At 34.4% G+C, this 19,748-nt stretch overlaps 2 protein-coding genes across 2 annotated transcripts; one reads left to right on the top strand and one right to left on the bottom strand.

Moving 5' to 3' along the window:
• Nucleotides 1-5,427: 5,427 nt before the first annotated feature.
• Nucleotides 5,428-14,876, top strand: LOC106716085 (transmembrane protein 26). The gene is made up of 9 exons (XM_045685219.1): nucleotides 5,428-5,630; nucleotides 8,070-8,184; nucleotides 8,361-8,520; nucleotides 8,637-8,814; nucleotides 10,816-10,975; nucleotides 11,283-11,410; nucleotides 11,573-11,680; nucleotides 13,904-13,999; nucleotides 14,599-14,876. The coding sequence occupies exons 1-9, from the start codon at nucleotides 5,428-5,430 to the stop codon at nucleotides 14,678-14,680; spliced, it is 1,230 nt and encodes a 409-aa protein (XP_045541175.1). The 3' UTR covers nucleotides 14,681-14,876.
• A 1,525-nt stretch (nucleotides 14,877-16,401) lies between these two features.
• LOC106716086 (juvenile hormone esterase) lies at nucleotides 16,402-19,091 on the bottom strand. The gene is made up of 3 exons (XM_014509520.2): nucleotides 18,924-19,091; nucleotides 17,037-18,322; nucleotides 16,402-16,561 (listed from the first exon to the last, which is right to left on the bottom strand). The coding sequence occupies exons 1-3, from the start codon at nucleotides 19,089-19,091 to the stop codon at nucleotides 16,402-16,404; spliced, it is 1,614 nt and encodes a 537-aa protein (XP_014365006.2).
• Nucleotides 19,092-19,748: the final 657 nt, after the last annotated feature.

The following is a 19,748-nucleotide window of genomic DNA, read 5'->3' as shown; positions in this document are numbered from 1 at the left end:
ATAAATGTTTAATGTATACTAATTCGAAAATCGTCACAATTTTAGGTCCTTCTTCGTTTCAGAGACGTTTCAGAGTCAGACAAACTTATTTCCCATACGTTTCTCTCGCTCTGAAGCGACTGTCAAGCGTTGTTCTGTACAAAAAGAAATTTACATCTTTTAAACCGAGCAACTTTAGTCGTTAAGCGATACACGCAATACATTGTCATAGAGATTTGTACACAACGCGCGTCGCCGACATTTCTATCTGTCACCGCCAAAGACAATGCAATTTTCAAGATGGCGGAGCAAAACTGTACAATTGTCATATCGACGTCCCCATCAAATAATCCTGTAATTCACTCTTGCCGGGTTCTTGCTTTTCCGTCGAATTCAACATCTAAAGGTCCTATTACACGTTGTGATTTTTTTTTGAATATTTTTCTTAATGTTAATTACGGAGATAAAAAGTCATTATTGAAACAGATTTATTTTTATTTCCGGTATTATCATTTTTCCTTCATAGCACAGAATACATCCGGAATACATGAATGAAAATTAAATACAATGTAGCTATAAAATTAGCTTTGTTTTGGTATCTAAAAGATTCTTGTACAATAATTATTGATGAAGTTATTAAAGAAATACGGTTTTTTGCTTCTCCTGGAAAATTTGATTTTTCCTATTACGGGGTTATTCGGTGGGAGCGTCGAAATTTAAACTAGTAAAATAGGCGCAAGAGTAAGTTTAATTTAAATATTCCGCATCTTCGTCGAAAATATACGAATTGTAAGTCGAGAAAAAATTAAATGACTTTCCGAACGACTTATTATATGCTAACAGCATTAGATTGGTAAGATGTTTATTTAATTTTACATTTAAATACATTTATGTTACAATTTTGACAAATCATTTCTTAAATCAATGTCGTCTATATCGTAATTCATTATTTCATCGTCTCCAGCTCGACCAATTAATTTTTTCAATTCTTCACTAACAGTTTCTTTGTCAAATATCGTTGTTATTTCCTCACTTTTATCGAGTATTAGTGGATATTTTCCGAAATGTTTTTGTATATTTTTTATATAACTATCAAGTTCTCTTCGATTTGATAATACATTATTGATTACTGTAAAAAAAAAACGTTAAGTATGAGTGTGGAGGTACACCGGTAGAGGTAGGTCTAGGAAGAGATGACATACGTGAAAGATGACATGATCAAGAAGGGGGTGACAATGGAAATGATGGCAGACAGATTCATTTGGAGGACGGAAACCTGCTGCACCGACCCTACGTAGGTGGGACAAGATCAAGGAGATAATGATGATAACTGTAAAAAAAACAGTTTAAACTTATAACTTGTAAGGACCTTCGTACACAAGGTAATGTAAATCTTCGAAACTCGATGATTTTAGTCGTTAGGCAACTAACGCAATACAATAACAGGAACACAATATAATACAATAACACAGTTACTTATGGACCTTCAAGAAAAGAGTATAACCTTCCTTAAAGGCCGGCAACGTATCTGCGATTCCTCTAGCGTTGTGGATGTCTATGGGCGTCGGATCAAATAACTTTAGGCGGTCCGTTGCTTGTTTGCCCCCTTCTCCTATAAAAAAAAGTACGTCGCCGACATTTTAATCTTTCCAATCCGGTAGTAATAACGAAGTAACAGCCCGAGCCGAGGCTCCTGAGGGAGCCCTCGAGCCTAGTTACTCTTAAACGAGGTTTAGGCTAAGCGCCATCTGCGCCCGGCCACCTCGAGCCCGGTGAAACTGTAAATGCCTCCTCTAGGCAAACAGTGACTACTCAGTCACAAAAAAAAAAAAAAATCTGTTATCGTGATCACCAGTCTCTGATCTGAAAGTCAATGCAATTTTGAATATGGTGTAGCAAATCTATACAGTTGAAAGTTGAATAGACGACTCTCGTTGACGATTCAACGCTGTTTGTTTCTCGTGACTCGACCTTACAATATTAGTTTTTTTTATATCATAAGGTGGCAAACGAGCAAACGGCCACCTGGATTCGCCGCAATAGCGAGGCGACCGTTGCCCATATTAGGTCCTTACATATGAAATTGGCGTTTCTCGTACTGGCCACTTTAATCACGAATTTCTCCTCTTTGGTAAGGAATTCCAAATTCAAATTTGTACAGCTATAGACTCATGTATTTGTGGTTCGATGACCGTCATTCATTTGTTTTTTTCTTCTGTTTTTTTTCTGTTTGCGTCACTCATTTTACAAAATGGAAAACTTAAAATATCGCATTATTTACGAGTACGAGTTCCGCCGTGGCACTAGTGCTGCGGAAACGACTCGAAGGGTGAATGATGTGTAGGGCGGTCGTGTTGCAAAAGAAAACACAGTTCGTTTTTGGTTCCAACGTTTTCGTTCTGGAAATTTCGATCTGCAGAACAAGCCCCGTGGACGGCCTGAGACTCAAGTTGATAATGAAGAGTTGGAGGCTATTGTGGAAGCGGATCCATCGCAAACCACGTCCGAGTTAGCTGCAGGCTGCGATGTTAGTGATAAAACTGTTTTAATTCACTTGAAGCAAATTGGGAAGATTAAAAAGCTTGAAAGGTGGGTACCTCACGAATTGACTGAAGCAAACCGGCAAACGCGCGTCGACTGTTGCGTTACATTACTAAACCGACACAATAATGAAGGTATTTTAAACCGAATCATTACCTGTGATGAAAAATGGGTTCTTTACGATAATCGGAAGCGCTCAGCGCAATGGTTGGATCCTGGCCAGCCAGCCAAATCCTGCCCCAAGCGAAAATTAACCCCAAAAAGTTACTTGTAAGCGTTTGGTGGACTAGTGCCGGTATTGTTCATTACAGTTTTCTCAAATCTGGCCAGACTATTACGGCTGATGTCTATTGTCAGCAATTGCAAACCATGATGGAAAAACTAGCGGCTAAACAACCTAGGCTGGTCAATCGCTCCACGCCACTGCTGCTTCACGACAACGCTAGACCACACACTGCGCAACAGACGGCTATCAAATTAGAAGAGCTTCAATTGGAAAGTCTAAGACATCCTCCGTACTCCCCGGACCTTGCTCCAACAGATTACCATTTTTTTCGAAATTTGGATAACTTCTTGCAAGGGAAAAAATTCAACTCCGATGGGGCAGTTCAAATCGCCTTCAAAGATTTTATTGATTCCCGTCCGACTGGTTTTTTTAGTAAAGGGATCAATGAAGTACCTATGAGATGGCAAAAGTGCATAGAAAATAATGGTTCATACTTTGATTAATTAAATATATTATATTAAAAAATATTCGACTTTTTGTTCCTCCCATACAAAACTCCAATTTCATATGTAAGGACCTAATAGACATCCGCAAATTCAGATGCGTTGCCTACCTTTAATCAACGGAGAAGGGGACGTACAAAAAGAGTATATTTCTCCTTCCTATGTGTCCCCTCTTCCGCCAAACCTACTTCCCCTTCCCAAGTTTCGACGATTTACTTTGCTTTGTGTACAAGGGTCCTTAAACAAACGAAAGAAAACATTTTGTCATTACAGTTTATGTGTTTTTGGAATATTTCACGAAAGAAACAATGAATTGTACAAAATTAGAATAAGGTCCTGAAACTTGACATAAAAAAAAAAAAAACAAAAAAATGGGACCCATCTGCAAGCACTTCCTTTCGATTAAAATAATTTTTATCAAAATCGGACCACCAGGGGCGGAGATTCGCAGTAACACACATAAAAAAAAGAAAAAAAAATTCAGTCGAATTGATAACCTCCTTCTTTTTGAAGTCGGCTAAAAATAAAGTCATAGATAATAAATGATATCATCGACTAGTGAAATGTGTAAATATAATTCCTTAATTCAGTTTAATTTAACAATATATTCCTGCGAAAAAACCCTTCTTCCTTACCCTTCTCCTAGTAGGGTAAAAATACGTAAAATACTTACATATGATAAGAAATAATGACAAAATTAAAACTGTCTTCATTGTGAAGGAATCAATTTAAGATTGAAATTGCAAAACAGAAAGATGGCTTAAGATTTTTTTTAATTAAACTTATCTGTACAAAATTAAGTAATTTCATGCATAAATTATCCGATTGACAGATTATTTTTGCTGCGTTTCAATACAATGGTTTTCTTTCTTTCCAGAAATCTAGTCACAACAGATTAAATTAGAAAAGATTATTCCGTAACTGTCGTACACAAAATTAATGGTTTAAAACCTTACCTTACAACAAACAGAGATACCTTCTAACAAACATCCATCTAAACATTCGTATTTATATTAGTAACTAGCTTTTACCCGCGACTCCGTCCACGCGGAAAAAAAAATAGAAAACGGGTAAAAATTATCCATGTCCGTTTCCTGGTTCTAAGCTACCTGCCCACCAATTTTCAGTCAAATCGATTTAGCCGTTCTTGAGTTATAAATAGTGTAACTAACACGACTTTCTTTTATATATATAGATTATCGAAGAAATCTAAAGTTGATAATAAAAATGAAAACAGTTACATATCTCAAGAGGTCTCATAAGTTGTTACTTTTTTCGGACGGGACTGTCTGTTCCTGTTAGTGTAGCTAAATCTTTACCCAACCCGATGAGTCAGTCAGTACATCTATTTACGTGATTGAGTATAGCCCACGAAGGTTTTGTTGCCCTGCCTTTGCAATTGCCTACCAATAACTAAATAATATTGACCTTTAGATATAAAAATACATGTGAAAATCAACCTTAACACGTGGAAATAAGAATCATTTACTGATTAGAAGAATGTAAAAGTTAAATTGTAATGATCCCAAGCCCCTTTTCTGAGGTATCTCTGATTGGCTTATAAGAAATTATGCGCGCGCAACCAAAACGGCAATTTTTCGTATTTAACCAAATATTGGGATACATTGCTGTTTTTGTTCGCTATTGTGTTTTTGGTGTGAAAGAAAAGTGGCAATGGATTGGGTACTTTTACTTTGTCGTTTTCATTTGAATTTTAGCAGTGTAGCCGTGTTGAGGACATCCCGATTTTCCTTTTCAGTCAGTTACGGGATTTCTTTTACAACACTTCAATTTGTTGTACAAAAACAATTTATTCAAAATAAATTTAAGTGAGTTTTGAAGTGATAGTATAATTTAATCTTAAACAGTGATGAAATATGTTTGAAAAAAGGAGAATTTTTCGATAAAAATGTTTTTAAATAATAGATTAAATTTCAACAATTTTATAAAAAACAATTCCAATTGATGAACTGTTTTAATTTCTTTTCATAATTTACGAGAATCAAACACATTTAATAAGACTATTTTTTTTTCTTTAGAATCATAAAAATTAAAAATCAGTGCCTTTTTTTTTTTTTTTAAAATAACTGTCAAACCAGCGCAGGGTCGGAATCAAAAAATCTTTAAATTTAATTTAAAACACAGGGTCGCATTTAAAATCATTAAATTAAAAACAAAATGGCGAATGTTGGTAAAGTGTTGGCTACAATAAAAGCCGTTATAACAAGATTGGTGTTTGCTTGTCATGGCATAATTGCTATATGGCAAGTGACAGTGTTTAAAAACAGCATAGAGTACTGGTATTTAGCATCACCTATATTATTATTAATCTTTGAAGGAGTCTTTACTCTTACAATCAAGGATAATCAGGAGTGGAAATGGTAAGTTTTTGATAGAGAAAATTTATTTTTTAAAGCCAGAAAAAAAGAAAAGATTTTTTTTGTGGTTTTATAGTAAAATTCCGTTCTACGTGTTATCAGTTACTTTTTTTGTAACAAATTTGTCAACAATCAACATAGATAAAATAAAAATGACTATAATATTAAAGATTCCTTTAAATTATACATTTACACACTTCGTTACATGAGAGAGAAGCAAGATAATTTTTATAAAAAAGGAAAAAGAGCTCGTATATTATTCAATAAACTATCTGTTGCCTGTGACTCCATCCGCGCGGAATTAATAAAAAAAACTTAAATAGTAGTCTATGTGTTCTTCCAGACTATGTTCTACATCTATGCCTTTCATCAAGATCCGTTGAGCCTCTCTGGAGATACCTATTAACAAACATCCATCCACCCATCCATTCATTCAAATATTCGCATCTATATATATAAAAGAAAGTCGTGTTAGTTACACTATTTATAACTCAAGAACAGCTGAATCGATTTGACTGAAAATTGGTAGGCAGGTATCTTAGAACCAGGAAACGGACATAGGATAATTTTTACCCCGTTTTCTATTTTTTATTTCGCGCGGACGGAGTCGCGGGTAAAAGCTAGTTTATAATATAAGTAAGATTGAATCCTGTATTTTTCATATATCTTTTAATTTACATATGTCAACTATTAGGTTATATTTAAATACTTTTGTTCTATGTTTGACCTTTTAATATTGTCGCCCCGTTAGTCTGACATTTGAAGGCTTTATGAATGACCAGCGAAGTAGAAAGCTTATTAACGTAACATTAAATAACAAACAGATGTGAGAACAATTATTATATTGAAAGATCGTAAAAAAGTAGAACATAAATACATATTTTAAAATGTCCCTAGACAATTCAATTATCAAATATCCAAGACTATTGTCAACAGAATGTGCTTCTTGCAACGTCTACCATTTGCCCGCGTAATTAATAAAAACTTAATTCGTTGTCTGTGTTCTAGGCTATGTTCTACGTCTATGCCAAATTTCAGTGAAGTTCGTTGAGCTGTTCTGGAGATAAATTTTAACAAACATCCATCTAAAATTTCGCGTTAATAATATTAGTAAGACAGTAAGATTAAGATGTAAATCCCATTCTAAAAATGTTTAGTAAACATATGACCACCTTATTGGAACGAAGTTTCTTATCGCGCGTTGTGAAAGGGGGCTAGACGGAAAAATTTCTTACGAAAAGTTGTCACGACACTTTTTGCTATAGTAAGTATGTTAAAGACGAATGAGCGCTACTTCACCATGGCAACGACGTGACATTATATAACAAAAATTCATAGAAATAAAATGTACTTCTTGTGAAGACTTAAGTTTTTTATTCATAGAATAAACATTGGTTCCTTCACTAATTAATCGAAAGGAACTTCGTTCCATCCGGGTGTCCCTTGACACCTCTCAAGTTTTTATCTTACTAATATTATACTCGTAAATGCGAATGTTTAGATGGATAGATGGATGTTTGTTTGAAGGTATGTACGGAACGGTTCAACGGATCTTTATGACATTTGTTACAGACGTAGAACAGTCTGGAAGAACACATAGACTATTTTTCTAGGTTTTGTAATCCGGATGGAGGAATTACTTGCAAATCGTCCAAGGTTTTATAGTAAAATGCGTATTATCCATAGTTTTAACATTTATTTGGAACATGTTAGAGGCGGTATAATTACGCAATTTGCTAAAACTGTCCGCGATGACAGCGCCATCTATTATAACAGGAACAGGATGTTGTTAATGGGTATACTGAGTCAACATTTCTCAGCCGCACCTTATTTAGAAAGCTTTATTAATCTATCAAAAAGTACCCTTATAAAGACGTTACATTGGTTGTCGTTCTGTTACATCCCCGAGGCTCATAACAGTTAGAAAAATTGTATTTGTAATAGTTTCTAATTTCATCCAGATCCATACAACCGTTTTGGAGTCATGAGTTTAACATTCATACATCCAAACTTTACGGAATTTGCCACTTTTTGACGAGTAACATGTCATCAGAATCGTATTCTTTTCCTGAGTGTCATATAGGTACAGTGAGTCCTTTTTTAATGAATAAAAAAAACTTGAGAGGTGTCAAGGGACACCCGGATGGAACGAAGTTCCTTTCGATTAATTAGTGAAGGAACCAATGTTTATTCTATGAATAAAAAACTTAAGTCTTCACAAGAAGTACATTTTATTTCTATGAATTTTCGTTATATATTGTCACGTCGTTGCCATGGTGAAGTAGCGCTCATTCGTCGTTAACATACTTACTATAGCAAAAAGTGTCGTGACAACTTTTCGTAAGAATTTTTTCCGTTTAGCCCCCTTTCACAACGCGCGATAAGGAACTTCGTTCCAAAAATGTTTTTCTCATCCGTACTACAGCTGATTCTAATGTACAGGTTCTGTCCATCCGTCTTTATCTATTTGGGTCTGGTAGTGCCAGCGATATGGCTACTAGAACTCCACAAAGTAGACCTGAGACTGCAGAAGAAAGCAAACCTTACTTTTATAGAGGTAAAGTACAATTTTCTTAAATCACTTGCTTTTGTGTAAAGTCAGTGGTTTCAAGGTCACGTAAATGCTCATTTCGTTACATGAAAGAGACAGATCTATTTGTACATGTCCTCCCCCCGTCAAATCCACTTCGTAAGTTGTGTTGCCCTATTTAATTATATTTTCCTTGTTCATAGACTGGTATCCCACTACCTGGAGCTACCAAGATACCTACGGATATGTGGGTAACGTTAATCGAGCAGTTTTTGATGCTCACTTTGATTGTGGGTCGCTGGCTGTTGCCTAAAGGCGATCTGACAAGAGATCAGCTCAGTCAATTGTTACTGGTTTATATTGGTAAGTGAGACGATTGGTTAGGTAGATATATTGACATTCCTTTCAGTATCTTTGAAAAAAAAAAACAGAGATACCAATGTTCTGTACAGGTTGTTAATAAATATTTCTTATCTCAGGCACCGCTGCAGATATAATCGAGTTCTTCGATTCCTTCAAAGACGAGAAAGTGGCCACCGAGAAGGTCCTGGTCCTACTCACACTGGCCATCTGGTCCTGGTCTCTAGTCCAGTTCACCGTTGTCCTGACTGCGACAAAATCGAGGAAGACCAGGGGCACCGCACATAGGTCTGACATGTACGTATAATTTAAATGCACGCTCGCTTTCATACACACATCATGCACGCCATTACAATGTCTTTTTTTTGCCACTTTGATTAGTGATGCAACGGAAGTGTCTTACCGGAACCAGAAACGGAAACAGATGTCAAAAATAAATTTTAGCAGAAACGGAAACGGAAACGGATGCGGAAACAGAAGTGTAAATTATAAAAAAAAAAACATTTATAAAAATTTTTTTTTTGTAAAATCAGTTTGTATTCGTTTTTAATTTATTAAGGCATTGGATATCGGTGTCCTTTAGCCTTCAATGTATGTATTTTTACTGTTCTGCAATAAGTTAAAATACGTGTTTTTTTTTAATTTATTTTCAGGAAACAAAATTACACTATTTAAAAATTAATGTTCGCTAAACCACTCGTGTTGACTAACAACAAATACATTTTTTTATTAATACATTCACTGCTGACCACTGTTAAATACCTCCTGAAACCCATTTTGCTCTCCCTTCATTGCCGCCTTCAGAGCTACGTTAGGGATGCGATCCATACCCGGCGCCTTCTTATTCTTTATTGCGTTGTATGCGCCTACGAATTCCTCGTTCGTGATTGCAGGGACTTCGACGGCGTTTGCGGGTATTTCGTAGTCCAGCTCTTCTTGTTGTGGGAATAATGTAGTGACAATGCTATGACACATGTGTGAATGTGTGGGTGTGTATGAAATGTTACAAGATCTTTAACCGCGAAGATAAAAGCTGGTTTTGATTAGTATCCTTACATGTTTTACTCAATACTCTGGAATTTGATGAAAAACTTTTTTATTTTGTAAACAGTGAATGTGCTAAGTATCAAATAATCTAGATTAGAAAAAGATATAATTATTAGGCGTCGGTGGCTCGTGGCACTTGACTTGCAATCTGCAGGTCCTGGGTTCGAATCCCGCCATGTACCAATGTGTTTTTCGATTTAGATATGTACATTTATCCGACGTTCTTACGATGAAGGAAAACATAGTGATGCTGCCTGCACATATCTGAGAAAAAATTCAATGATATATGTGAAGTCAACCCGCTCTGGGCCTGTGTGGTTGACTATGGCCTAATCACCCCTAATTTGGGGTAGGCTCCGAGCCCCTCAGTGGGGATGTATAGTGAGCTGATGATAATAATGATGATGATATTTTGCATGGTTATCACTTATTCAAAAGCACATTTAATAACTCGTAAGTATGAAATAGTCACATTTTGCCAGTTGTCAAATTTTATATGGGCAACAACTAGACAGTCAACTCCAGCAAGAGAAGCTGATTGTTTCAAACAGCAGCAGAAAATATTACGCGCTTAAATTCACGAAAAAGTACGTAAACAAACAAATGCGACAAGTGCCGAAAGGCCGCGCGCGGACTGCGCGTCTCGCGCTGCGCATTTGGATCTCTCAGGTGTCGTAAAGTTCCGTTTTATCTCCGTTATAAAAGTTGCGGAAACAGAAACAGAAACGGATGTTGAAAAGGGTGCGGAACTTCCGCACTTGCGGAAACGGAAACAGACATCCGTTGCATCACTAACTTTGATATGTGGGACAAAAGCTGCATGGTGCAAGGTACGGTTGTGTAGTCGAACCTATAACTAGGTTGGAACGGTTGTAAGAATTTAAATTAAGTTAAATTTTCCATGGCTCCTTATGTATATAAACGTAAGTCAAAAAATAAGATATTTCAAGAAAATTATTTTAATCTACCTTAATAGTATACAAGTGTTCTTATTATTCAGATAAGAGTATATTTTATTCATAATCTGATGATTTAAACAATATTTCGAAAACATAAAAATGTTGTTTAGCAGAGTTCGAAAAGCACAAAAACTTACTATCACCAAAAAACGAGTTACGACACTTTACATCTGTTTCGCTCACGACGTGCTTCACTTGCTTATAAATGTTGAAATTATCTTTTAAATTTAACAATATATATAAGTTTTTATGCGAAAATGAGGCGGATTGTTACAATATTTTTTTCTCACAGGAACTCAAGCCGTGCATGTTGTTGTTCAATAGAAGTGTGCGCTATAATAATGAATATAGCACTACAAGACGCGCCATTCCTTGCATTTAGGTTATTAATTATAGCGCATTATAAAATTATAAATTATATGAATATATTCTTCACCTGTAAGAATACTTTGGTAAGTTGTTCTGGATCAAAATTTTGCTATTTATAAACGATAGGAGCAAACCAATGGATCGACTTATTTATTTCTTTTGCCGATTATTTTCTAATAATTTGTTTTTTTTTTCAATGATAATGAGACGGATAAAATATTTTAGTTTGGATTTTTCTTTATAAAAAAATTTCTCTTAAATAACTTTAAAAATATTAAATTTACAGTTTAACATTTAGTTACGATTGTTCAGAAATCTTTGTTTGTTTTCTAAATTAATTATTTAAAATGCTTTGAAATGTTGAAATTTTATCTAAATTGTATTGTTTAGGTTATTTTGCTACAAATCTACAGACTATACGTGTTACATTTGGAGACCGTTGAAGAGGGGAACGGCTCTGTATATAGAAAGAGGCGGAAACATAAAACTGAAAGGAAAGAACATAACAAAAAACGGACGTGAGCAACTTTATAAAAAAAATTTACTTGACTTTATTTAGAGAATATAAAAAATAATTATAAAATGATCATATATTATTTAAAAAAAAAATTACGTATTTATTTTTTATCAATAAATTTAAAAAGTGATTATAACTTTTGACATTCTGATTTTTTTTATAGACATAGCAAGCCTAGGAAACATAAGAAGAGACATGAAATTGGAGAAACTTCTGTATCTGTCATCAGTGATCCAAGAAGACAAGAAAGAGTAGATGGAGGAAGAATTAGGTAAGACTTATAATCTACTAGCGGTTGCCTGCGACTCATCCACGCGGAATTAGAAAAAAACGTAATAAGTAGCCTATGTGTACTTTCAGATGCTTTACATCTGTGACAAATTTTATCGAGATCTGTTGAGTCGTTTTAGAGATACTTTCTAACAAACATCCATCCATCTAAATATTCGCATTTATAATAATAGTAAGATATATATAGATGCTCGTAATCTCTAATAATTAAAAAGAATTGAAGAAAAACAGCTTGAATTTTAACCAAAAAGGAACGTTGTAGATTTGGGGAGCATTTTATTTACAAATCTGTGTATAGCGGATTGTGGAGGGTTGTCACCTTGGAACGTAACAAATGAAACGACACTAGTGATGTCACAATTATATCGATACAAAAATGTTTATCGATATTTAAAAAAATGAATTATTTTTCATTTAAATACGTAAAACTTGTATCATGTAATGTCTACTTTCAATTGGACTGTAAAAAGATTGGACAAGTAAATATCCCATATTATCATTATCAGGTTAAGAATCAAACTCTAAAAGTAAAAAGGAGACAATTTAAATGAAAGATAGAAAAAATGTTATCACACAATCTTGCGTGAAATGTAACATGATTAAAAAAAACTTGAGAGGTGTGTTGGGGCACCCGGATGGAACGAAGTTCCTTTCAATTAATTAGTGAAGGAACCAATGTTTATTCTATGCATAAAAAACTTAAGTCTTCACAAGAAGTACATTTTATTTCTATGAATTTTCGTTATATATTGTCACGTCGTTGCCATGGTGAAGTAGCGCTCATTCGTCGTTAACATACTTACTATAGCAAAAAGTGTCGTGACAACTTTTCGTAAGAATTTTTTCAGTCTAGCCCCCTTTCACAACGCGCGATAAGGAACTTCGTTCCAAAATGTCGATCGAAATGCCTTATACATTAAATGGGAAAAGGGAAGACAGATATTGATTTTTTTATCGATAAAATTTTTTTTATCCCTTCACTAATATAAAAGGTGTGGCCTCGGTCGTCGAGGGCCACAATCGACGGGATGACCTGTCTGTTTGTATAACCTGTATATATATATATGTATGGGAGAATTTAATGGTTCCACCGAACTCGAGCCATAGAATAAGCAATTTGGGATTAAAACTATTTACATATATGTATATATATAATACTAGCTATCGCCCGTGACTCCGTCCGCGCGAATTTTAGTCGAAGCTGCGTTTTGAGTTGATTTTATTATTGTATTCTTTCAATTCATAATGAGTATAGGCAGATTGTAACGTCACAAATGGTCTTTATCTTGCGCATTTCATTCCTTGGTGATTTTTGTCTGTCAGTTGTTCCGCCATAATTATCTATTACCAGCTATCACCCGCGACTCCGTCCGCGTGAAATTTAAGAAAACTTAATTGGTAGTGTATGTGTTCTTCCAGACTATGTTCTACATCTGTGACAAATTTCATCAAGATCTGTTTTCTGTTGAAACCTTCAAACATACATCCATCCATCCAACATTCGCATTTATATTAGTAAGATTTATAATTTTTTCATTATAAAATTACGTGATTGGATAAGAATTGTGAATTAAATTTTGTATTGTGTATTTCTTCAGATATTCTGTCCCTCACTTTCCTTTTATATTATACTAGCTTTTACCCGCGACTCCGTCCGCGCGGAATCAAAAAAAAATAGAAAACGGGGTAAAAATTATCCTATGTCCGTTTCCTGGTTCTAAGCTACCTGCCCACCAATTTTCAGTCAAATCGATTCAGCCGTTCTTGAGTTATAAATGGTGTAACTAACACAACTTTCTTTTATATATATAGATTTGAGTATTTCTAAAGAGATTGACATATTATTTTTGCATTTAAAATTATAATTAATAGAATAGTTAGGAATTTTACATCACGCTATTAACTTTAGGAACTGAGTAGAGAGAAAAATAATACAGAGCGGAACATTACGTTATTATAGTATTAGATATTTGATGCAAAAGTATTTTAAAAGAAATAAACTAACAGCGAAATAGTGAATTTAACTCTACTTCTAAATAATCCTCGTAATAAACTCAAACCGAACGTAAATAAACAAAAATGTCAGACGTTCCGCAATGACGGATGGAAAGAGACTGACTCGAGCAGCAGCGCATGCTTCCTTATAAAACCTTTTGTGAGACTACCCTCAACAGTCCTAACAATAGTATTATTTTTATTACAGAGCAATTATTCTGACAAATACAGATGAAATTAAAGAATTGGAATTAACGAATCTATTCAAAGATCAAGTCGGAATAGAGAATGAAAAGAAGAAAGGGTAAGATTGTGTTTTCTAGAATATCTTCTGCTGTAATATTCCGTACAGTAACTTATCGACTTTTTTAATTTTATTTATTTTGTAATATTGTCGAATCAGGATAAGTGAGAGTCCAAGGGATCGTGATATTTTTATACACAACTCACGCATGTAATCCAGAGGGGTAGGCAGAGATCACGGACCTCCACTTAGTGTGGCATAACGAACTTCTGCAATCCACTTTTTGCCATTTCTCTAGACGGAAAGTGAAGGGTGGTGAGCCGCGTCACCATCATTTTCTCTCGGGAATTCACACATATGTGCAGCATCACAATGTTTTCCTTCATATTACGAACGTCGGATAAATGTACATATGTAAATAGAAAAACACAATGGTACATGACGGGTTTCGAAACCAAGACCTGCAGATTGCAAGTCAGATGCGTAACCCCTGAGCCACCGACTCTCTTTAAATTTTTCTCGCCAATAAAGTTTTCTAGCTTACCTGAGTTTCTCGCTATTGGAGGTTCTTCTGTATATATGATTATAGAGTTGTTCTAAGATCTCTAACAGTTAATATATTTGTAGAAGGTTTCTATAAATTCAATATTTATTCTCAGTAAAAAGAAAAAACAAAAAGCCAACTCTTCTGAAGAATCTCTAAATAACATTCATCATACAACTGACGATTCTGGCATTTGACATCATCGGATAAGGCGGGAAAGTCCGCACAAGCATAGAGAAAAAAAAGATGAAAGGCGCAAAGACAAAAAGAGTAAGAAGAAGCAGGTGAGTAGTGAGAGTGAAAGTGACAGTTCTACTTGAACGTGAAAAGTAAAAGTTTGGTTATTTGTCTGTGGTTACGGTGTTGCCATTGAAATAATGCCGCTGTTTTTGGTAAATTTGACAGGAGGTGATAAATAACGGAGTTATTTTTAGATTTTTGCTTTTAGTAAGTAGAAGAGAGTTATGATAGAAAATTTGTAGCAGTATTACTATTGTATTATTTTTAATTGGCTTATAAATAAAATAATAATTGTATATTTTCGAATATAAATATTTAATTAATTCAATGTTATATTTATAACATTAGTTTATTACGTAATGTTATAAAAAAAAATGACATTTTTTAATTAGAAAAATTGTTAATTGAAGTTTGAGACGCAGTTAATTTCTGGCTTTTATAGACATTAGACATTTTGCAGTTTAAATTCTAATATATAAAATTCTCGTGTCACAGTTTTCGTTGCCATACTCCTCCGAAACGGCTTGACCGATTCTCATGAAATTTTGTGAGCATATTGAGTAGGTCTGAGAATCGGCCAACATCTATTTTTCATTTTTTTTAACTGCGCGCGGACGGAGTCGCGGGCGACAGCTAGTAATATATGTAATTGTATGTTAGTCATGATCGTGTGCCTTTAAAATGCCTTATGTAAAAACTGTAATTTGAATAAGCGAATTATTGTTAAAGTATTTTCTACTTTCTTACGACATATCGTAATTTTTGTAGATATAATGTAAAAATATGTGAACCACATATAGATGGGTCTTATGTATACATAAGTGACAAAGTAATAAATTGATTATTTTTAGTTTTTAATATTAAAAGCTACTTCTTAGTTTAGTTAACATGCACTAAACATAAATACACATTTACATGTGTAAATGTCATTTTTTTGCTGAAATAAAAGGCCCAATGCAGTCTATTTTCCTATATGGTTGAAACTTTGAGAGCCGCTTCTGAAATGTTGTCAATTTGCACATTGGCCCTTATTCGTAGTAGTTATTGATACGGATATTTTTAAATCTTTGGGATTTTTCCGTTAAATTAAACTTGTATTCTATGTTTTTTTAAGAAATAATTTCGAAAACGGAATATTCTTTGATGATTTTTATTAATTCAAGAAGGAAAATTCTACTAAATGTTAAATAACATAGACAATTATTAGACATGTTGTGATTTTTTTTTATATTAATTAAATTGAATATAGATTGTTATATACATATTATGAAATCAATTATTTTATATTTATTAATGTATTTATATATAGAGAGAAAGTGCACAAATATTAAATTAATCTTATAAAAGATTTCGTAGATTTTTAATAAAAGAAATGTTCGTGAATTATATTTTTTTTATTTATTAGGTTTTCAGGTCCATTAAAAATACACCAAACTTAAATAAAAATACTGAAATATAATATTTTTTTTATGAAATAGTATATATTTCATTTGAAAATAATTAAGGTATGTATAAATTTTCGTACTATTACTTCTTGTTGGCGTTTTTTACTTAAAGACAGAATTTGCAAACTAAATGTGGAATGCATTTAAAATAAAATTCCTCCGATTACATAATACCAATTTATTCTCATTTAAATAAAATAAATTAACACTAATCTAATAAAACACTTTATCACCTAATCCGTAGGTATCTCAACGCCGTATTTATAATAAATGCTGCGCCAGAAATACGCCCGCTCTGGTGTAAGTTCGGAGACATACTGAGGTTCTAAGTCAATCGCCAAGTGGTGGGGGTAAGGTACCCACTCGCCGTTGTTTGTTTCTGGGGTGGGTGATCTGGAAAAAATTGTAATAATTAGCTACTAGTTAGTAATTTGTGTCTTCACGTTCAGTGCCTGACTCGCCTCCCACGTACATACAAACACGTACATACACTCTCATACAAAAAAATCGTTGCGGCATGGAACATGAAACGTAGCTAATTGTGAGTTAAATTAGTGTACCTTTGATTTTTCATCACTTTTTTAAATAATAAGGTGGCAAACGAGCCAGCGACCACCCGAATTTGTCGAAATGTGTCCCCTTTTTCATCAAATCCACCTCTCCTTCCCACCCTGTCCTTATAAGGAATGGGTGGGAAGAGAAAGAAAACTTAAATTAGGCCTCCAGCATTCATCAGACTTGAACGCGGAATCACTTCAACTTGACGCCTTTCTTTTGTATGATCGTGGTATTTCACTGAGCGAGGACAGTTCGTGCAACTGATGTTGTTGCTGACGTCTACCAATGTTTAAATCACAACTACACTTACCCAAATTTAGCAAAATTAGTCCACATCATTGTCATAAAAGTGACCATTCTTGCATCCTCTTCATCCATAGGCAATGGTAATCGTTCCAATTCAAAAATATAGAACAGATCATCTCTATTAGCAGTCGCTTCTAAGCTACTATTCGTTAGAATTCTCCCTAAATTCCTATTGCCCAAATAATTAAAGATGTAAGCATAAACTGGCAACCCTGTACTATTAGTATATAAGTTAGTAAAAAGTGACATTGGTCCGACGTAAGAAAAGTCGGTATTTAGATTAATAATGCCACCAAGTACTGCTTCATCAGTCGTTGTGTTCACAAAGTAAGTCTCTTTTAATATGTCTCGTAATTCAGAACTGTCTTCTTTAGGTACTTTCAGACTTCTTTGGTCTAACACTGAATAATCTTCGTTCTTTATTCTATCCATTTGACTGGTAATTGTGTTATAATCCAATGTACTTGTTAACCCTTCAACTGTATTTAGACCAATTAAAATTGGAACTGGGTTTATAACTTTTCCAGTAGCAAGGATATTAAAAGGAGTATCAAGTAAGAATGGTTCTTCATCATCGAATACCTCTTCTACTGTTGGTAAGAAAACAGATTGAGCGTTCATTTGTTTTCCAATAGCCTCTTCAACTCTAGAAACTTCCGATTCTGAGTATAATTCATACAAATCATAAGGATCTTTTGTGTTAACACCTAAAGTCTTCGCGATTTTTATCGCAGTATTCAAAGGGTTAACATCGAAAGACTGTGGTGCGAACGGTGTTCCACTTTCAGATATAACGCGATGGAAAAGACCCTTAGTCGATTCAGACATGGTCAAATAAATAGCTGCCAAACCACCACTCCCTTCGCCGAAAACAGTCACATTATCTGGATCTCCGAAGAAATTGGATATATTATCTTTGATCCATCTTAAAGCCGCTCTGATATCCTTTAATCCAGCATTCCCAGGTGCTTCCTTTATACCCAAGTTAAGGAATCCATAAGCATTTAATCTGTAATTAACAGTAACAACAATAACGCCATGACTGATTAGATATTGTGGGCCGTAGAAGATAGATGATCCGGAACCAACACCGAATCCTCCACCGTGGAGAAAGACCATAACAGGAAGGGTGGTATTTTGTAACTGTGATGGTAAGTAGATGTTTAGTACTAAACAGTCCTCATTGTCACTAGGCGAAGCTAATGGATCCGGTGCTGGAAATTGTGGACAAAGTACTTCTCTGCTATCAGCTTTGTATACCCCTGAAAAGGTTGGTGGATCTCCAGGAGCCTGGAATTAGGAAAAAGTTGGTTTAGTAATGGATAATCTGAGTATCATTATAAATGCAAAATACGTTTGAACCTTATAGAACAGCTGAAAGAATCTTTGAACACATAATCTATAAAAATCCACTTCTCCTTCCTATTCTTTTTTTTAGAAAACGGTATGAAGATAAAGAGGATTAAAATTAACAATAAAACCATAAGACATCATCATCATTATCATTATCAGCTCACTATACGTCCCCACCGAGGGTTCGGAGCCTACCCCAAGTTAGGGGTGACTAGGCCATAGTCAACCACGCTGGCATAATGCGGGTTGGTTGACTTCACACATATCATTGAATTTCTTCTCAGATATGTGCAGGTTGCATCACGATGTTTTCCTTCACAGTAACAACGTCGGATAAATGTACATATGTAAATCGAAAATCGAAAAACACATGGTACATGGCGGGATTCGAACCCAGGACCTGCAGATTGCAAGTCAAGTGCTTAACCCCTGAGCTACCGACACTCTAAATCATAAGACGGAACACGGAAATTCCAATACACGTTTGTCTTCTCTGTGATCAACGGGCGAGCCATTAAATTTATCATCGAGAACTTACCCTAAATTTAACAGGAACTGCATATCTGATACCAAGGAATTCAAAATACAATCCATTGTTAGATAAACTTCCTTCGACAGTCCCTTGCTTAGTTTCCACTTGAAGAGTTTCTTCTGTGGAAACCAGAGACAACACAGCAAAAATAACACAATATCTTAGTGTTACCATCCCTTTGATTATTTTTACACTGTGCTATATATCGCGCAATTCTTATTTATATACTTTAGTAATCTGGCAATACATTTTCTTATAAGATAATTAAAAATTTGTAATCGTAATTATTACGTATAAATATAGATAATTACTGATAAAGTGATTTCAAACAATGAAATTACGGTAATAATTAAGAAATTTTAAAACACTTTTTTTCATATCGTGTCTGTCGGTTCCCGCAACCAAAAAAATCTTTTAAAAAGAAAAAATGGTAACTTTCACGGTACGGTAGTGTTAATTTTTCGTAACTTTCACGTCATTGTTGAGAAAATTTCTTCAATGTTTTCCCGCGATTTGTAGCAAAATACGTTTCCTTACCTATATAGTATTACATATACGTTAGTACATTTGAATAACCTACCGTTACTTTGAAAATAAATCAGTGTTAAATCAACCGTCGTTTCATTACTAACTATACAATTATATTGTAAAGAGGAATCTGGGTAAGTTTGTTATGTAGGTGCTAAGTTTTCTACACAGTAGTTTATTTATATCGACTTATGCAGCACATGAAATATATTTTTAATTTAATAATTTATATTCTTTGACTATGTAACAATCAGGCACATTAGAAAGCATCGGAAATCTTTAAATAACAGTGGTTCATAACTT

This window comes from Papilio machaon, chromosome 29, assembly GCF_912999745.1.
Source record: "Papilio machaon chromosome 29, ilPapMach1.1, whole genome shotgun sequence".
Classification (NCBI taxonomy): Eukaryota; Metazoa; Arthropoda; class Insecta; order Lepidoptera; family Papilionidae; genus Papilio; species Papilio machaon.
The sequence above is the reverse complement of the archived record's forward strand: the minus strand, read 5'-3'. Positions and strand labels throughout refer to the sequence as shown.